Source organism: Mustelus asterias, chromosome 3 (genome assembly GCF_964213995.1).
Source record: "Mustelus asterias chromosome 3, sMusAst1.hap1.1, whole genome shotgun sequence".
Classification (NCBI taxonomy): Eukaryota; Metazoa; Chordata; class Chondrichthyes; order Carcharhiniformes; family Triakidae; genus Mustelus; species Mustelus asterias.
The window spans coordinates 5,173,214-5,191,751 of record NC_135803.1 but is presented as its reverse complement, the minus strand read 5'-3'; the positions used below and the strand labels follow the sequence as shown (position 1 = coordinate 5,191,751).

At 46.8% G+C, this 18,538-nt stretch overlaps 1 protein-coding gene across 4 annotated transcripts in view; it reads left to right on the top strand.

Moving 5' to 3' along the window:
* The window catches only part of LOC144486337 (traf2 and NCK-interacting protein kinase-like), a 214,381-nt gene that overhangs the window by 87,082 nt on the left and 108,761 nt on the right, over positions 1-18,538 (top strand). For all 4 annotated transcript variants that reach the window (XM_078204383.1, XM_078204375.1, XM_078204366.1 and 1 more), the window contains exons 4-7: positions 8,286-8,411; positions 13,510-13,620; positions 15,347-15,437; positions 16,912-17,042. In XM_078204383.1, the coding sequence (XP_078060509.1) occupies positions 8,286-8,411; positions 13,510-13,620; positions 15,347-15,437; positions 16,912-17,042 (459 nt within the window). The remainder of the gene's footprint in view (positions 1-8,285; positions 8,412-13,509; positions 13,621-15,346; positions 15,438-16,911; positions 17,043-18,538) is intronic.

Here is an 18,538-nt window from a genome sequence, read left to right as displayed (position 1 = left end):
AACACTGGGGTACAGTACTGGTGGGGATGGGTCTGTCGCTGTATAACATTGGGGTACAGTACTGGTGGGGACAGGTCTGTCACTGTATAACACTGGGGTACAGTACTGGTGGGAATGGGTCTGTCACTGTATAACATTGGGGTACAGTACTGGTGGGGACGGGTCTGTCACTGTATAACACTGGGGTACAGTACTGGCGGGGACGGGTCTGTCACTGTATAACACTGGGGTACAGTATTGGTGGGGACGAGTCTGTCACTGTATAACACTGGGGTACAGTACTGGTGGGGATGGGTCTGTCACTGTATAACACTGGGGTACAGTACTGGTGGAGACGGGTCTGTCACTATATAACACTGGGGTACAGTACTGGTGGGGACGGGTCTGTCGCTGCATAACACTGGGGTACAGTACTGGTGGGGATGGGTCTGTCGCTGTATAACACTGGGGTACAGTACTGGTGGGGATGGGTCTGTCGCTGTATAACATTGGGGTACAGTACTGGTGGGGACAGGTCTGTCACTGTATAACACTGGGGTACAGTACTGGTGGGAATGGGTCTGTCACTGTATAACATTGGGGTACAGTACTGGTGGGGATGGGTCTGTCACTATAACATTGGGGTACAGTACTGGTGGCGATGGGTCTGTCGCTGTATAACACTGGGGTACAGTCCTGGTGGGGATGGGTCTGTCACTCTATAACATTGGGGTACAGTACTGATGGGGATGGGTCTGTCGCTGTATAACATTGGGGTACAGTGCTGGTGGAGACGGGTCAGTCACTGTATAACACTGGGGTACAGTACTGGTGGGGACGGGTCTGTCACTGTATAACATTGGGGTACAGTACTGGTGGGGACGGGTCTGTCACTGTATAACATTGGGGTACAGTACTGGTGGGGACGGGTCTGTCACTGTATAACACTGGGGTACAGTACTGGTGGGGACGGGTCTGTCACTGTATAACATTGGGGTACAGTACTGGTGGGGACGGGTCTGTCACTGTATAACACTGGGGTACAGTACTGGTGGGGACGGGTCTGTCACTGTATAACATTGGGGTACAGTACTGGTGGGGACGGGTCTGTCACTGTATAACACTGGGGTACAGTACTGGTGGGGATGGGTCTGTCACTGTATAACATTGGGGTACAGTATTGGTGGGGACGGGTCTGTCACTGTATAACATTGGGGTACAGTATTGGTGGGAACGGGTCTGTCACTGTATAACACTGGGGTACAGTACTGGTGGGGATGGGTCAGTGCTGCTGTATTGAGGCAGGGATGTGGTAGATACATTGTGCTGTGTTATGTGTTACTCACCACTTCACTCAGTTTCTCAGTGTTGCAGAACTCGATCTCGCTTTGCGTGGGGTAGTTCAAGTATGTGCTTTATCTGTCCTCACCTCACTTTGCCCCTGTCAGGCTCTGGGAGGGAAAACATTCTCCTTTGAGCAGCGTCTCCTCCCTGCAGCCATCTTTAGAAATCCTGCGACACATGACGGAAACATTATTGTTCCAGCGCAGCCACAGTTGTGAGTGCAGATTATGGTGCTGTCGTCTCCCTACAGTTTAGCAGCGCTCTGTCTGAGCCCTTAATGATGGACCTCGCTTTGACATCTCTGCCAATATCCACCTCAGGAACATTCCTACAATTATTTCAGCTCTCACTCCTGGATCGTTCACATTTTTGAAAACAAAATAAATTTTAACTGTAAGTTGTTGCTCCGTTTGCAATTATCCATATCTGCAGCTCTGTGGTTACCCCCCCCCCCCCAATCCCATACGCCTCTTCCCAGGTCATAACTTGCGTATCTCAATCGAATCAAAGGGGCCCCAATGTTGCCTGAGGTTGTTATCCTGATGGCAACGATTAAGCTTACATAATTGGGAATCCCTAAACAAAGATAAACAAGGACACGTTTGCATTTCCATAGCGCCTTTCTCCACCACAGGACATCTTAATGAGCTTTAACAGCCAATGAATGAATTACTTTGTTCGAAGTACAGTCAGTGTTGCAATGTCGGCAGTCAGTTTACACACGGCAAGCTCCCACTATGAGCAATATAATAATCATGAATTCATCTTGGTGAGTGATGATTGGTGATTAATACTAACCAGCGCACTGGGGATAAAAGCAAATTACTGCGGATGCTGGAATCTGAAACCAAGAGAGAAAATGTTGGAAAATCTCAGCAGGTCAGGCAGCATCTGTAAGGAGTGAAAAGAGCTGATGTTTTAAGTCCAGATGACCCTTTGCCAAAGCTGAAAGACATAGAAAGTGGGAGATATTTATACTGCAGGGGGGAATGAAAGATGAGTCATAGCCACAGAATCCAGGGGAAAGGCTGCTAATGGCCGCCCATAGAGAGAATAAAGGATGTGAATGGCCAAACGGCAGAGAAGCTGTAAGCTGTGACAGATGGAGATGTTGGGAGAGGGGGTGGGGGGATCTTCCAACCTCATAGTCTCCCAACCCCGGACAGCCCACTTCTACCTACTTCCCAAAATCCACAAAAAGGACTGTCCTGGTAGGCCCAATGTGTCAGCATGCTCCTGCCCCACTGAACTTATTTCCCCTTATCTTGACTCCATCCTCACTCCCCTGGTCCACGCTATCCCCACCTGCATCCGGGATTCCTCTGATGCCCTGCGTCATATTGACAGTTTCCAGTTCGCAGGCCCTCACCGACTCCTATTCACCATGGATATAGAAACTCTCCACACCTCCATCCCACACCTGAATGGCCTGAGAGCTCTTCGCTTCTTTCTTGAAACGAGGCCTGAACAATTCCCATCCACCACCACTCCCCTCCGCCGGCTGAACTCGTTCTATCTCTCAACAACTTCTTCTGTAACTCATCCCACTTTCTCCAAATCAAAGGAGTAGCAATGGATACACACATGGGTCCTAGCTACGCTTGTCTTTTTATGGGGTATGTGGAATATTCCTTGTTCCAGGCCTACCCAGGTCCCCTCCCACAACTCCTTTACCGGTACATCAATGACCATTCTGCTGCCGCTTCATGCTCTCGTCCAGACCTCGCAAAATTAATCAACTTTGCTTCCAGTTTCCAACTCCATCACCTTCACCTGGCCCATCTCAGACACTTCCCTTCCTTGACCTTTCTGTTTCCATTTCTGGCAATAGACTATCTACCAATATCCATCACAAGCCCACTGACTCCCACAGCTATCTGGACTACAGCCCTTCACACCCTACATCCTGTAAAGACTCCATCCCTTTCTCTCAGCTCCTTCGCCTCCGTCGCATTTGTTCCGCTGATGCCACTTTCCAAAGTGGTGTTTCTAATATGTGCTCCTTTTTCCTCAACCGTGGATTCCCATCTTTAGTTGTCGACAGGGCCCTCAACAGCATGTAGTCCATCTCCACGACCCTCACCCCCCTCCCCTCTCTCCCAGAACAAGGAGTCCGCCTTGTTCTCACATTTCACCCCGCCAGCCTCCCCATGCAAAGCATAATCCTCCGCCATTTTCACCAACTCCAGCGTGATGCCACCACCAAACACATCTTCCCTTCACTCCCTCTGTCAGCATTCCGCAGAGACCGTTCCCTCTGGGACAACCTAGTCCATTCCTCCACTATACCCAATACCTCTCCCATCACTCATGGCACCTTCCCATGCAATCGCAGGTGTAACACCTGCCCCTTTACCTCTTCCATTCTCACCATCCAAGGCCCAAAACACTCATCCCATGTTAAGCAGCATTTCACTTGCACCTCTTCCAATTTGGTCTATTGCATTCGCTGCTCCCAATGTGGTCTCCTCTATATCGGAGAGACCAAGCGTAGACTGGGTGATCGCTTTGTTGAGCACCTTTGGTCTGTGCGCAGTCAGCACCCTGACCTTCCGGTTGCTGCCATTTTAACACACGATTCTGCTCCCATGCCCACATGTCTGTCCTTGGCCTGCTGCAATGTTCCAGTGAAACTCAACGCAAACTGGAGGAATCTCATCTCAGCTTCCAGCTCGGCACTTTACAGCCTTCCAGTCTCAACATCGAATTCAACAACTTCAGATGATTCGCTCCACCTCACCTCGACCCCTTTGTTTTCATTCTATTTAATTTTTGACTGTTCTCTAACTTTTATTTCTTCATTGTCTTTCTTCATTTTTCCTTTCGCCCCACTTCATCCCCCTTCCCTTATCGTTTCTCCCCCCCCCCGCCCCGCTTCCCCTTTTCAACATTCTACCTCTGTCCCATGTTTTCCCCCTCCCCCAACATCTCCATCTGTCACAGCTTGCAGCTTCTCTGCCATTTGGCCATTCACACCCTTTATTCTCTCTGTGGGCTGCCATCAGCAGCCTTTCCCCTGGTTTCTGCGGCTATGACTCATCCTTCATTCCCTCCCCCTGCTGTATAAATATCTCCCACTTTCTCTGCCTTTTAGCTTTGACAAAGGGTTGTCTGTTCTCGAAACGTCAGCTCTTTTCTCTCCTTACAGATACTGCCAGACCCGCTGAGATTTTCCAGCATTTTCTCTTTTGAGCTCTGGGGATAAACTCCTTGGTCTTTCAGTTAATGCCACAGGATCTTTTACATCCATCCAAGTGCGCAGACAGACTATCCGATTAGCTCCACTCCCTTTCCTTTCCCCAGGTGCAATAAAACTTTCCTTTCGAAATACCTAACTAATTCCCACTTAAAAAGTGACAATTCTTGAATCTGTTTCTACCCTTCTTTTCAGACGCAGCACGTTCTAGATCTCAAACATTCTGCTGTGTGAAAAAAATAAAAAAAACGATTCTTTGCCAAATAGTAATCACCCGCCTCTGATTTCCAAAGTGGAAATAGATTTTCTCTCGCAGCATCGAGAGGTGAATGCGAGACGTCAACAGGAAGCTGGGTCCAGGTGGAAGAGGGGAAACAGGAAGGCTGCTTGTTTGAAGACAGGAAATAGATTTTATGTTGTAATACCTTCATAAGATTCATTAAATCTCTTGCACGTTAAGGCAGCCACTCTGAATCATTTTGAAACAAGACTGGTACTGGGTCGAGTCATGGAATAGTAAGACACAGAGAAGTTAATTAAACCTATGGTAAGCTCTTTCAAAGGACAATCCATGAGTCTCACTCCCCTGCTCTTTTCCCCTTGACCCGGCAATTCTCTCAATATTTATCCAAATTCCTTTCCAAAGGGCATCTGTGTCTGGCAACCTATCAGACATTGTACCCCAAATCCTCACCACTCGTTACACAGCGAGGCCGTCTCTGGTTCTTTTGGAAGCGTGCAAGTCTGTGCTCTCTGGTTATCACTCTTCGGCCCAGAGAATCCGTTTCTCTATTTGTCCGATCTCGATCCTCCATTGTAAACCTCTGCTAAACCTGCTCTGCCCTAAGGAGAACAACACCATTTAAGACCATAAGACCATAAGACATAGGAGCGGAAGTAAGGCCATTCGGCCCATCGAGTCCACTCCACCATTCAATCATGGTTGATTTCAACTCCATTTACCCGCTCTCTCCCCATAGCCCTTAATTCCTCGAGAAATCAAGAATTTATCAATTTCTGTCTTGAAGACGCTCAACGTCTCGGCCTCCACAGCCCTCTGTGGCAATGAATTCCACAGACCTACCACTCTCTGGCTGAAGAAATTTCTCCTCATCTCTGTTCTAAAGTGACTCCCTTTTATTCTAAGGCTGTGCCCCCGCGTCCTAGTCTCCCCTGCTAATGGAAACAACTTCCCTACGTCCATCCTATCTAAGCCATTCATTATCTTGTAAGTTTCTATTAGATCTCCCCTCAACCTCCTAAACTCCAATGAATATAATCCCACGATCCTCAGACGTTCATCGTATGTCAGGCCTACCATTCCTGGGATCATCCGTGTGAATCTCCGCTGGACCCGCTCCAGTGCCAGTATGTCCTTCCTGAGGTGTGGGGCCCAAAATTGCTCACAGTACTCCAAATGGGGCCTAACCAGTGCTTTATAAAGCCTCAGAAGTACATCCCTGCTTTTGTATTCCAAGCCTCTTGAGATAAATGACAACATTACATTTGCTTTCTTAATTACGGACTCAACCTGCAAGTTTACCTTTAGAGAATCCTGGACTAGGGCTCCCAAGTCCCTTTGCACTTTAGCATTATGAATTTTGTCACCGTTTAGAAAATAGTCCATGCCTCTATTCTTTTTTCCAAAGTGTAAGACCTCGCACTTGCCCACGTTGAATTTCATCAGCCACTTCTTGGACCACTCTCCTAAACTGTCTAAATCTTTCTGCAGCCTCCCCACCTCCTCAATACTACCTGCCCCTCCACCTATCTTTGTATCATCGGCAAACTTGGCCAGAATGCTCCCAGTCCCGTCATCTACATCGTTAATATATAAAGAGAACAGCTGTGGCCCCAACACTGAACCCTGCGGGACACCACTTGTCACCGGTTGCCATTCTGAGAAAGAACCTTTTATCCCAACTCTCTGCCTTCAATCTGTCCCCGTAACCCTGATCCTTCATCACTGGAACCATTTTTGAAAAATCACTTTTGTTGTACATAGAAACTAGAAGCAGGAGGAGGCCATTCGGCCCTTCAAACCTGCTCCACCATTCATTTTGATCATGGCTGATCATCAAATTCAATATCTTGATTTTCCCCCTCCCCACACTTCTTCCCATGTCCCTTGATCCCTTTATCCCCAAGAGCTATATCTAATTCCTTCTTGAAATCACGCATTTTGGCCTCAACTACTTTCTGTGGTAGTAAATTCCACACATTCACCACCCTCTGGGTGAAGAAATTTCTCCTCACCTCAGTCCCAAAAGGTCTGATCCTCAAACTACAACCCCTAGTTCTGGACACCCCCACCATTGGGAACATTCTTTCTGAATCTACCCTGTCTAATCCTGTTAGAATATTATAGGTTTCTATGATCCCTTCTCACTCTTCTAAACTTAATATAATTTATTCATTCACGGCACGTGGGCGTCGCTGGCAAGGTCAGCATTTGTTTCCCATCTGGAGGTGGTGGTGAGCCGCCATCTTGAACATTTGCAGTCTGTGTGCAGTGGTTTGGGTGTAATTACATAATCCGCTGAGCCATTTCAAAGGGAAGTTGAGAGCTGTAGGTGTGAAACTGCAGTCACATGTAGGCCAGGCAGGGTAAGGATGGCAGATTTCCTTCCCTGAAGGACATTAGTGAACCAGATGGGTCTTTGCAACAATTTGATAATTTCACAGCCACAATAACAGGCACTCGGGAGGAAATTCTCTCACCTTGTCCATGGCTGGGATTTTCCAGTCCTGCTGCAGTGAATGGAGTTTTGGCTGAGCGCCAAATTCTTCTGGCAGTGGTGGTAGAGCGAATGAGTCCAGAGAATTCCACCTAGATTTTCAAGTGCATATTGTTAGTCCAGGTCTCCAGATTATTACAGCTCAAAAACAAAATACTGTAGATGCTGGAAATTCTCAGCATGTCTGGCAGTATCTATGGAGAGAGAGAGAGAGAGAGAGAGACAGGTCAACAACCTTTCACCGGCAATGAATTGCTGGTTCGATAATATAGTCATTATACTATTGTATTCTTCTCCACCCTCTCCAAAGCCTTCATAGAATCATAGAATCCCTACAGTGCAGAAGGAGGCCATTTGGCCCATTGAGTCTGCACCGACCACAATCCCACCCAGGCCCCATCCCTATAACCTACTTATTTACCCTACTAAATTCCTGACACTAATTTAGCATGACCAATCAACCTAACCCGCACATCTTTGGAGTGTGGGAGGAAACCAGAGAACCCAGGGGAAACCCACGCAGACCCGGGGAGAACGTGCAAACTACACACAGACAGTGAGCCAAGCCGGGAATCGAACTTGTGAGGCAGCAGTGCTAACCACGATGCCACTGTGCCGCCTTCATGTAAGATCATATGAAATAGGAGCAGGCCATTTGGCCCATTGAGCCTGATTTGCCTTTTGGTCATGGCTGATCTGACTGTGGCCTTAATGGCGCCTCCCTCCCCTCCTCCCCGGACCCTGACTCCTTTGTCAATCAAAAATCTGTCCTTCAAAAGAGATGCCCAGAATTAATGTTCAGCATTGCTTCCTTATTTTACTATTCTGTGCATCAATTTACAAGTCCCAGGGTCGGGTTTGCTTTGTGAATTGCTTTGTTAAACTGTGCTGCCACCTTCAGAAGTTTGCACTGAGTTTTCCGACTAAGTTACTGAGACGTGGGAGTTCTCCTGAAGTGAGAGCGCCAAACACCACCTAGCTCTTCAGACACCCAACTCTTTTTCAAAGATCTTCATTTCTTTTCTCAGGATGAAGAGGAAGAGATCAAGCAGGAAATTAATATGCTGAAAAAGTATTCGCACCATCGAAACATCGCAACTTATTATGGAGCATTCATCAAAAAGAATCCACCTGGAGTTGATGATCAGCTTTGGGTAAACTGATATCGGTTTTATTAAAGAGATGAGGCTCGCTCCTGTTGCACTGATATTAATTCTCTATTTAAATTTTTATCACGGGATGTGAATGACACTGGCTAGACCAGCACTTATTGCCTGTCCCTAATTACCCTGGAGAATGTGTGTTGAACCGCTATAGTCCATGTGGTGTAAGGAGAATCATAGAATCCCTATGGTACAGGAGGAGGCCATTCAGTCCATTGAGCCTGCACCGACTCTCTGACAGTGCATCTTATCCAGGCTCTGTCCCCGTAACCCACGTACGTGCCCCGCTAATCCTCCTAATGTATTCATATTGGGATGCTAAGGGGCAATTTAGCATGGCCAGTCAACCTAACGTGAAATCTTTGGAGTGTGGGAGGAAACCGGAGCACTCGGAGGAAATCCATGCAGACACGGGGAGAACTCCACACAGACAGTTACCTGAGGCCAGAATTGAACCTTGGTTCCTGGCACAGTGAGACAGCAGTGCTAAAACCACTGTGCCACCATGCTACGCGTAACAGTGCTGTTCGGGAAACAGACTTTAGATGGAGCTATTTGTGGAGGGCAGGTGTTGCATCCAATGATGGCGGCTCATTAAGGCCGCTTTGAACCTCCCTCTTCTGAAGGTGCCATCTCCTGCGGGATCTTGTTCTGTGCTTATTGGTTAATCCTGGCGGCAGGAACAGCTGGAAAATTTCAGCCCTTGTCTTTTTTTTTCAAAATTGCATTTTGCTTCAGCTTTTTGTGACAACAGCTTGACTTGATATCATACCCCTGATGTTGTAAAACATCCACAGGAGCGATGATGAATCAGAATTTGACACTGAGCCACAAATAGAAACATTATCTGATGAGGGAGAGCTCGATCAGAGAGAGGGGCAGCTGCAAAAAGTAGGATGAGAATATTAAAATTTGAGGCTTTGCGGTGGGGGGCAGAGGTGTTAATGTAGGTCACCAAGCACAGGGGATGATGGGTGGTGTTGCTAACCCTCCAGAATTGGCCTGGGGTCTCCAGGAAGTGAAGATGAATCTCTAGGACACTGCTGTGTGCGACCCTGGAGAAAAATCATCGGGACAATAAAAAACTTTTTTTCTTTCAATTTCTTTGAACATTTCTCTTTACCAGATATAAAAATATTGAAAGTGGCAGGGTAAAAGCGAGGGAGGGTGGGGTAGGTGTGGGTGGTAGGGGGTGCAGTTTGACTGTCAGCCAAGAATCATCCAATTGCCAATAAGTCTTGTTGCTTTCCAATTTTTCTTTTATTCCCCGTTGGGCGTCGCTGACTGGGCCAGCATTTATTGCCCATCCCTAGTTGCCCTTGAGAAGGTGGTGGTGAGCTGCCTTCTTGAATCGCGCTTGGTGTAGGAAGGCAGCGCGTCTCGAGGATGGATGATTTGGCCAACTAATGGCTGGAGCATGGGGGCCAGTCATGTGATGAGGTACGTTTAATCAGAAGTTGGCAACAGTAATGATCGGTGAACAGGGCCTGGCGTGAGCTGAAACCGAGGCAGCCGAGTTTGGGATGATCTTGTTTTGGAAGATGGGAGACCATCCAGGAGAGCAGTGGAAGAGTCAAGTCGAGAGAGTTTCACGAGCGTTAATCGACACAATTTGTCATCAGATTACATAAGGAGATATAGGACAAATGGCTTGGCTACTGAGGTAGGTTAAATATGCATCTTAACACACAGATGTAGCAGGTAATCAGGATGGCTAATGGAATGTTGTCTCTTATTTCAAGAGGGTTGGAGTATAAGAGTTGGGAAGTCTTGCTGCAACTGTACAAGGTACAGGTGAGACCACATCTGGAGCACTGTGAGCAGTTTTGGTCCCTTTTTTTGAGGAGATTGGAGACAGTTTAGAGAAGGTTCACTCGGATGATCCCCGGTATGGAGGGATTGTTTTATGAGGAAAGTCATACAGGTTGGGATTCATTGGAGTTTAGAAGAATGAGAGGGGATCTCATTGAAACATATAGGATTCTTAAGGGGCTTGACAGGGTAAATGCTGAGAGGATGTTTCCCCTCATGGGAGAGTCTAGGATCAGAGGGCAGAGTCTCAGAATAAAGGGGAACCAATTTAAGACTGAGTTGAGGAGGAATTTCTTCTCTCAGAGGATTGTGAGTCTTTGGAACTCCTTGCCACAGAGAGCTGTGGGGCAGAGTCCTTGTGTGTATTTAAGGCTGAGATAGATTTTTGATCAGTGAGGGAATCAAGGGTTATGGGAAAAGGGCAGGAAAGTGGCCGTGAGGAATGTTGGATCAGCCATGATCCCATTGAATGGCAGAGCATATTCGAGGGGCCGAATGGCCGCCGCCTGTTCCTATTTCTTATGGCCTTAAAGGGGAAGAGTCATGTAACACTGCAATTTTGTTGATCTTGATGTATTTATTGAAATGAATAAACTATGTACAGAGTGCAAGAAATGTGCCACTGATTACTTCAACTCCAGTCTCAGAGACTGGGAAAGACTATGCTTAGCCCCCAGGATTTACGCTCTTCAACCCGATTGGCTAATCGGGTCACATGCCCCCCCCCTCCCCGAAACCTCACAGCTGAAAGGGGCTCGCTACAACATCTGAACTGCTCCGAAATGTTGAGCTTTTCATTTCCATCATTGGGAAACCAGATAGTTAAGGAGCAACCAAACTGTGTGTCACAGCTTGGGATCCAGAACGATCTGAGCAGATTAATTAAGCAGAAAGCTGATGACTGTTTCAGTGGGGGAGGAGGTCAGGTGCATGAGGGGGAGAAATGCATGTGTGGGAGTGAACGGAATTGCAAGGGTGGGAGACATCTCGAAATGAGAAGGCTGAATAATGCATGACGGACAGGCAGGGTAACAGCAATCAGAATCAAGGGAAATGTAACTCTCAGCATTAAAGGGACAGCAATGTTGTGTAAGGTGACATTGGGGTAGTGAGAGTGGGCAATGTGTTAATCGTCATGGTACCTCATGGTGATGCTCAACAACGTGGCCCAGTCTGCTCGGAGAAACAAAAGGTTTTGTTAAAAGCACATTGTCATTTCCCTTTTAAGAGTTACTTTGCAGTGACAAGGCCATTCTTGCTCTGAGGGATGTTAGACTCCCAGCTCTGAAAGTGTTGGAAAACTCAGTGGGGGGGCCAGGCAAAATGTTCTGCAAGAAGTAGAGCTTTTAGCATCTAACTCCAGGATATGGTGTGTATCTGTGGAATGAGGAGAGTGGGGAAGGGTGTGGGGGAGAGGCAAACAGAAAAAAATTCAACTCCAATGCTGGAATTTTACCGCCTCGCCCGTCCAAGGCTCGTAAATCCCGCCTGAGCCAACGGAGAATGCCGTTCTGCGAGCATTGCCCACTCCGATTCTGGGGCTGGCGAGGTGCTAAAATTCCGACCAGTGTCTCTGATGATGCATCCTATTTATATCCATCTCATAAATGCAGTTGAATTTTTCTGGATCTGTCCCTTCCTTCTCTCTCTCTCTTTCTCTCTCTGTCTGCTTCCTCCCTTCTCTCTGGCCTTTCTGACTTGCTCACACCCTCCCTACTCACAGTCACTCCCACCTCTCTCCTTCCCTCGCCTCTCCTTCAGCTCCTGGCTGATCTCTCCCAGTATTGACGTGGGTAACCTTGTACTTTTGTTTGAAATAAATCGGCTGTAAGTTTCCAGATGGTCGACACAGGAAGTTTGGGGTTGTTGCCAACTGGGTAATGCCACATGTAAATGGCACCATCCCTGTCAACACCTGTGCCAACTGTGAAAGCCTTTGTGCATTAGAGCTGGAACAAAACTCTTCAGGTCGAAGAGTGTTTAAGGTTGAAACTTGAGAAAGAAGTCTCGCAATTCCAAGGAGTTTTTAACAGACAGGAGAGAGAGAGAAGATTGAGGACATAATTTGAGATAATAGATAAACAAACAAAGGGTCGATATGAAGACCTTTTATTTTCCGCAGCAAGTTGTGGTCTGGAATTCCCAACTTGGAAGGGTGCAGGAAGCAGATTCAATATTGGCTTTCAATTTGAAATTGGATAAATACCTAACGAGGACATAGTTTCAGGGTTAGAGAAGGCAGGAGGCAGTTTGACTGACTGGATTGTTCTCCCAAAGATTCAGCGTAAGAAGAGTGGACAGAAGGGCAGCATGGTGGCCCAGTGGTTAGCACTGCTGCCTCACGGGGTTTAATTCCAGCCTTGGGCAACAGTCTGTGTGGAGTTTGCACTTTCTCCCTATGTCTGCATGGGTTTCAAAGAACAAAGAAAACTACAGCACAGGAACAGGCCCTTCGGCCCTCCAAGCCTGCACCGACCATGCTGCCCGACTTAACTAAAACCCCCTACCCTTCCGGGGACCATATCCCTCTATTCCCATCCTATTCATGTATTTGTCAAGACGCCCCTTAAAAGCCACTACCTGACAGTCCCACAGTCCAAAGTTGAACAGGTTGATCGGCCTTACTCAATTGCCCCTTACTGTCAGGGGGATTAGCAGGGTAAATAAGTGGAGTTGCGTGGATAGGGCCTGGCTGGAATTGCTGTTGGTACCTATGGGCCTAATGGCCTCTTTCTGTAGTGTAAGGATTCTATTAGAATGGCTTTCTTCCGTGCTGTGTGTTTCTATGATTTTTTTCAAAAAATTCATTCATAGGACATGGGCATTGCTGGCTGGTCAGCATTTATTGCCCATCCCTAGTTGCCCGAGGGCAGTTGAGAGTCAACCACATTGCTGTGGCTCTGGAGTCACATGTAGGCCAGACCAGGTAAGGACGGCAGATTTCCTTCCCTAAAGGACATTAGTGAACCAGATGGGTTTTTGCGACAATCAACAATGGTTTCATGGTCATCAGCAGATTCTTAATTCCAGATATTTATTTTTATTGAATTCAAATCCCACCAGCTGCCGTGGTGGGATTCGAATCCGGGTCCCCAGAACATTAGCTGAGTTTCTTGATTAATAGTCTAGCGATAATACCACTAGGCCATCACCTCCCCTAATTGTAGGATGATGATTGTGTTTTGATGCAGAGAGTTTGATGGAAGAGCTTTTGTAAAATGGAAGCAGTGTATCATGTGTTTCTTGGTGACTAACATGCTGTTCTTGTCTTTTGCAGTTGGTGATGGAATTCTGCGGTGCTGGCTCTGTCACAGATTTGATCAAGAACACTAAAGGGAACACGTTGAAGGAAGAGTGGATCGCCTATATCTGCAGGGAGATACTGCGGGTACACACATTCCCTTCAACCATTTGTGTTTCAATCCAGCCCTGATCAGGGGGATGGGAATCTCCCATCATGTTCCACCGTGATCTGACTGATCAGTAAGGAGTAGGAGGAGCTTGTTCAGTCATTCAGTTGAGACTGATCTGCAGTTTAGCTCCATCTGCCCACCATTGCTCCATATTCCCTACACCCAAAGAACCATAGAATCTACAATGCAGAAGGAGGCCATTTGGCCCATCAAGCCCGCACCGACAACAATCCCATCCAGGTCTCACCCCCGTAACCTCACATATTTACAGTCCTAATCCCCCTGACACTAAGAGACAATTTAGCACGGCCAATCAACCTAAGCTGCACATCTTTGGACTGTGGGAGGAAACCGGAACTCCCGCAGGAAACCCACGCAGACACCGGGAGAATGTGCAAACCCACGCAGACAATCACCCGAGGCTGGAATCGAACTCGGGTCCCTGGCGTTGTGAGGCAGCAGCGCTAACCACTGCCATCGTGCCACCCACCCTTTATCCAACAAGAATCTATTCAGCAATGTGTTGAAAGTTTCCGATGACCCCAACAGTTTTTATCGGGTGGGGGGAGAGGGGATGGAGGTTTGGGGGGGTGGGGGGGGGGGGTTGGTGGTGAAGGGGATGGAGGTGGACGGAGTTCCATCTGCAGAGTTCCAGATTTTTCTGTGTGTGGATTTCCTGATATCAACCCTGAACTGCCTGGCTCTAATTTTGAGGTCATGCCCCCTCCTTTTGTACACTCCGCAGGTACAACAAGAAGTTAAGATGGCGAATGCAACATGATATTTATTACAAAAGGAATTGAACATAAAAATAAAGATATTATGCTTCAGTTATGTAGGGTGTTGGTGAGACCACATCTCAAATACTGTGTAGTTTTGGTCTCCTTATTTAAGGAAGGATATAAATGCATTTGAGGAGGTTCAGAGGAGGTTTACAAGATTGATATGTGGAATAAGCGAGTTGTCTCCTGAGGGAAGGTTGGACAGACTGGGTTTGTTCCCACTGGAGTTTAGAAGAGTGAGGGGTGACCTGATTGAGGTTTATAAAATCCTGAACAAGGCGGGCTTGGAGAGGATGTTTCCTCGTGTGGGTGAGCCCAGATTAGAGGGCACTGTTTTCAAATTGGGGGTCACCATTTTAGGACCGAGATGAGGAGATTTTTTTCTGTGGCTTGTGCGAGTTTGGGACTCTGCCTCAGAAGGGGGTGGAGGTGGGGTCACGGAATATTTTTACGGCAGCAGTAGACAGATTCTTGTTAGTTGGGGGAATGGCAGGTAATCAGAGTTAGATGGAAATGTGGAATTCAAAACAGAAACAGATCAGCCATAATCTTATTGAATTCCAGAGCAGGTTCAAGGGCCGAATGGCCTACTCCTGCTCCTATTTCATATTATACGTTTGTCATTGTGATTTGGTACATCTGAGTGATCTCAGAGGGCAGTTAAGAATCAACCACATTGCTGTCTATCTGTAGTCACATCTGTACCCAGATCAGGCAAGGATGGGAGATTCCTTCCCTCAGTGACATTAGTAAACCAGATGGGTTTTTTCCAATAATCTGGGAGTTACGTGGCCACCATTACTGACAGTAAGTTTGTATTCCAGATTCATTGCTTCTGCTAACCCCTCTCCTGTTGGGTTTAGCTAAAGCTTGAATTTCCTGCTGAGCATTTAGTGACTGCTACATTTTGTGATTCTAGGGCCTAACTCACCTTCATCAGCACAAGGTCATTCATCGTGATATCAAGGGGCAGAATGTTTTGCTGACAGAGAATGCTGAAGTCAAGTTGGGTGAGTTTGATGAATAAGTTTGGTCAAGTTTGATTGTTCCAACGTCCAGCTTGTCTCCCAGAATGTTCGCCCATTCTGTTATTCCGTCAGATTATGACCAGCCCATTCACTCAGCCCCACTTACTGACCTCTGATCCATTACTCTCAAGTCTTCAAAGTTCCAACTGATCCCATTGCCTTTTAGCTTGTTTCTCACTCCAAATTTCCAAGGCTTATTGTAACATCTGTGCAGAGCCAGTTGTACCTCCAGTGGCAGACAGGAGAATGGATTGATCAGCAGGGTTAGTGAGGAGGCAGATCCTGCTGGGTGTCCATTAGTGCTGCTCACGACAACCTTGATTTGTGTTATTCTTGCCTTTGGCATCTCTGTACCCGGTAACCATCGTGTTGCTTGTTCTTGCAGAGCAGGAGTTGCCAGCTCTTGCTGGTTGTAATCCTGGAAATTGCATCACATGATGTCTTATCTCCAATCACGTCTCCTCCCACACTCTTACAGTCCCTCCATTGGTTGTTTAGCACATTGCTCCTGGTGACACCCCACCTTCCCACAGCGAATCAAAAAGCTGACAGACTGTTCCGCTTATCAGATTGCACGCTCCCTGTCTGTCAATCAAACAACCTTTTCTTTCCCATCTCTGACACTTTGATAGTTTAAAGAAAACTATTTTAACATTGCTCCAGTTTTTTGTCCGCGGGGTTGGGGCTGGAGATTAATCTTTAACTCTAAGAGAATCCAAGACCATAAGACACAGGAGCAGAATTAGGCCACTCGGCCCATCGAGTCTGCTCTGCCATTCAATCATGGCTGATATTTTTCTCATCCCCATTCTCCTGCCTTTTCCCCATAACCCCTGATCCCCTTATTAATCAAGAACCTATCTATCTCTGTCTTAAAGACACTCAATGACCCGGCCTCCACAGCCTTCTGCGGCAAAGAGTTCCACAGATTCACCACTCTCTGGCTGAAGAAATTCCTCCTCATCTCTGTTTTAAAGGATCATCCCTTTAGCCTGAGGTTGGGCCCTCTGGTTCTAGTTTTTCCGACTAGTGGAAACATCCTCTCCACGTCCACTCTATCCAGGCCTCACAGTATCCTGTAAGTTTCAATAAGATCCTTCCTCATCCTTCTAAACTAAGAGTTAAATATGTAAATGGACAATCTACGTCATCAGTGTTGTAAGATCACATGACAACAGAACATGCTGAGAGAGAGTTCTATGCGAAGCCTCGAGTTAGCCGGGTACTATACATGGTTTATAGAATGTTCGATAAAAGGTAAAGCTTGCCAACAGCCTCGCATCCAGCAATCTCTAACCCCAACCATCCTCATCCAAGAGCCACCATGATGATAAAGGAGGAGGGAGGAAATGAGGAAGAGATTGCCCTTTCCCCTGGCAGTGCCCTCACAGCGACTGGCATGTCTCCCTTAGTCAAGAACATTCATTAATGCTCTGTATGTTTTGATTTGCCACAGTTGACTTTGGGGTGAGCGCTCAGCTGGATCGTACGGTGGGGAGGAGGAACACATTCATTGGCACGCCATACTGGATGGCACCTGAAGTGATAGCTTGTGATGAAAATCCAGATGCCACTTATGATTTCAAGGTGAGTGTTGAATCTTTTATTTATAAGATGCTGTACCTGCACAGTGTGATTGGCTGCAGTGAGTCACCAATCACTGGCAAGGCTGGCATTGATTGTCCATTGATAGATGTAAGAATAGGCAACAACACCTCCTCCACGATCATCCTCAACACCGGTGCCCCACAAGACTGTGTTCTCAGCCCCCTACTATACTCCTCATACACCTATGACTGTGCGGCCAAATTCCCCTCCAACTCAATTTTCAAGTTTGCTGATGACACCACCGGAGTGGGTTGGATCTCAAACAATGACGAGACAGAGTACAGGAATGAGATAGAGAATCTGGTGAACTGGTGCAGCGACAATAATCTCTCTCAATGTGAACAAAATGAAGGAGATTGTCATTGACTTCAGGAAGCGTAAAGGGGAACATGCCCCCGTCTACATCAATGGGGACAAAGTAGAAATGGTCAAGAGCTTCAAATTTTTAGGCGTCCAGATCACGAATAACCTGTTCTGCTCCCTCCGTGCTGATGCTATAGTTAAGAAAGCCCCACCAATGCCTCTACTTTCTCAGAAGACTAAAGAAATTTGGCATGTCCGCTACGACTCTCACCAACTTTTACAGATGCACCATAGAAAGCATTCTTTCTGGTTGTATCACAGCTTGGTATGGCTCCTGCTCTGCCCAAGACCGCAAGGAACTCCAAAGGATCATGAACGAAGCCCAGTCCATCACGCAAATCATCATCCCATCCATTAACATTGTCTATACTTCAAGCAGCCAGCATAATCAAGGACCCCACACACCCTGGACATTCTCTCTTCCACCTTCTTCTGTCGGGGAAAAAGATACAGAAGTCTGAGGTCACGCACCAACAGACTCAAAAACAATTTCTTCCCTGCTGCTGTCAGATTTTTGAATGGACCTATCTTGCATTAAGTTGATCTTTCTCTACACCCTAGCTATGACTGTAACACTACATTCTGCACTCTCTCCTTTCCTTCTCTATGAACAGTATGCTTTGTCTGTATAGCGCGCAAGAAACAATACTTTTCACTGTATGTTAAAAGTGACAAATCAAATCTGAAACATTCTGAGAGGATCGTGATGAGCTTCCATGAGTAAGATTTAACCATTCAGAGTGCATGCGATTGTAATTGGTTTTACAATGAGACTGTGCAAAGCCAGGACGTTTCCTTCCTTCCCGTTAAACATTGTAAACTAGTTGGGCTTATTTTTTTAAATGACCCATTTTCATTGTTAATGTTCCTGGTGTTAACACACTGCTGAATGGATTGGTTTGTGTTTGACTTGACCTTTTGTATCCTCTGTCACCTCACAACTCCATTGGACAACACTTACATTGGCTGCAGAGAAGCAGGAAAGCCCCGAATTCAACTTGGAATTAGTTATGTGAAAGCACATACAGATAGAATCCTCAGATAGTGAAGCAGTCTGTGTCCCAATGCAGCAAGTCCTGGACAATAATCCAGGCTCAGGCTGACAAGTAACA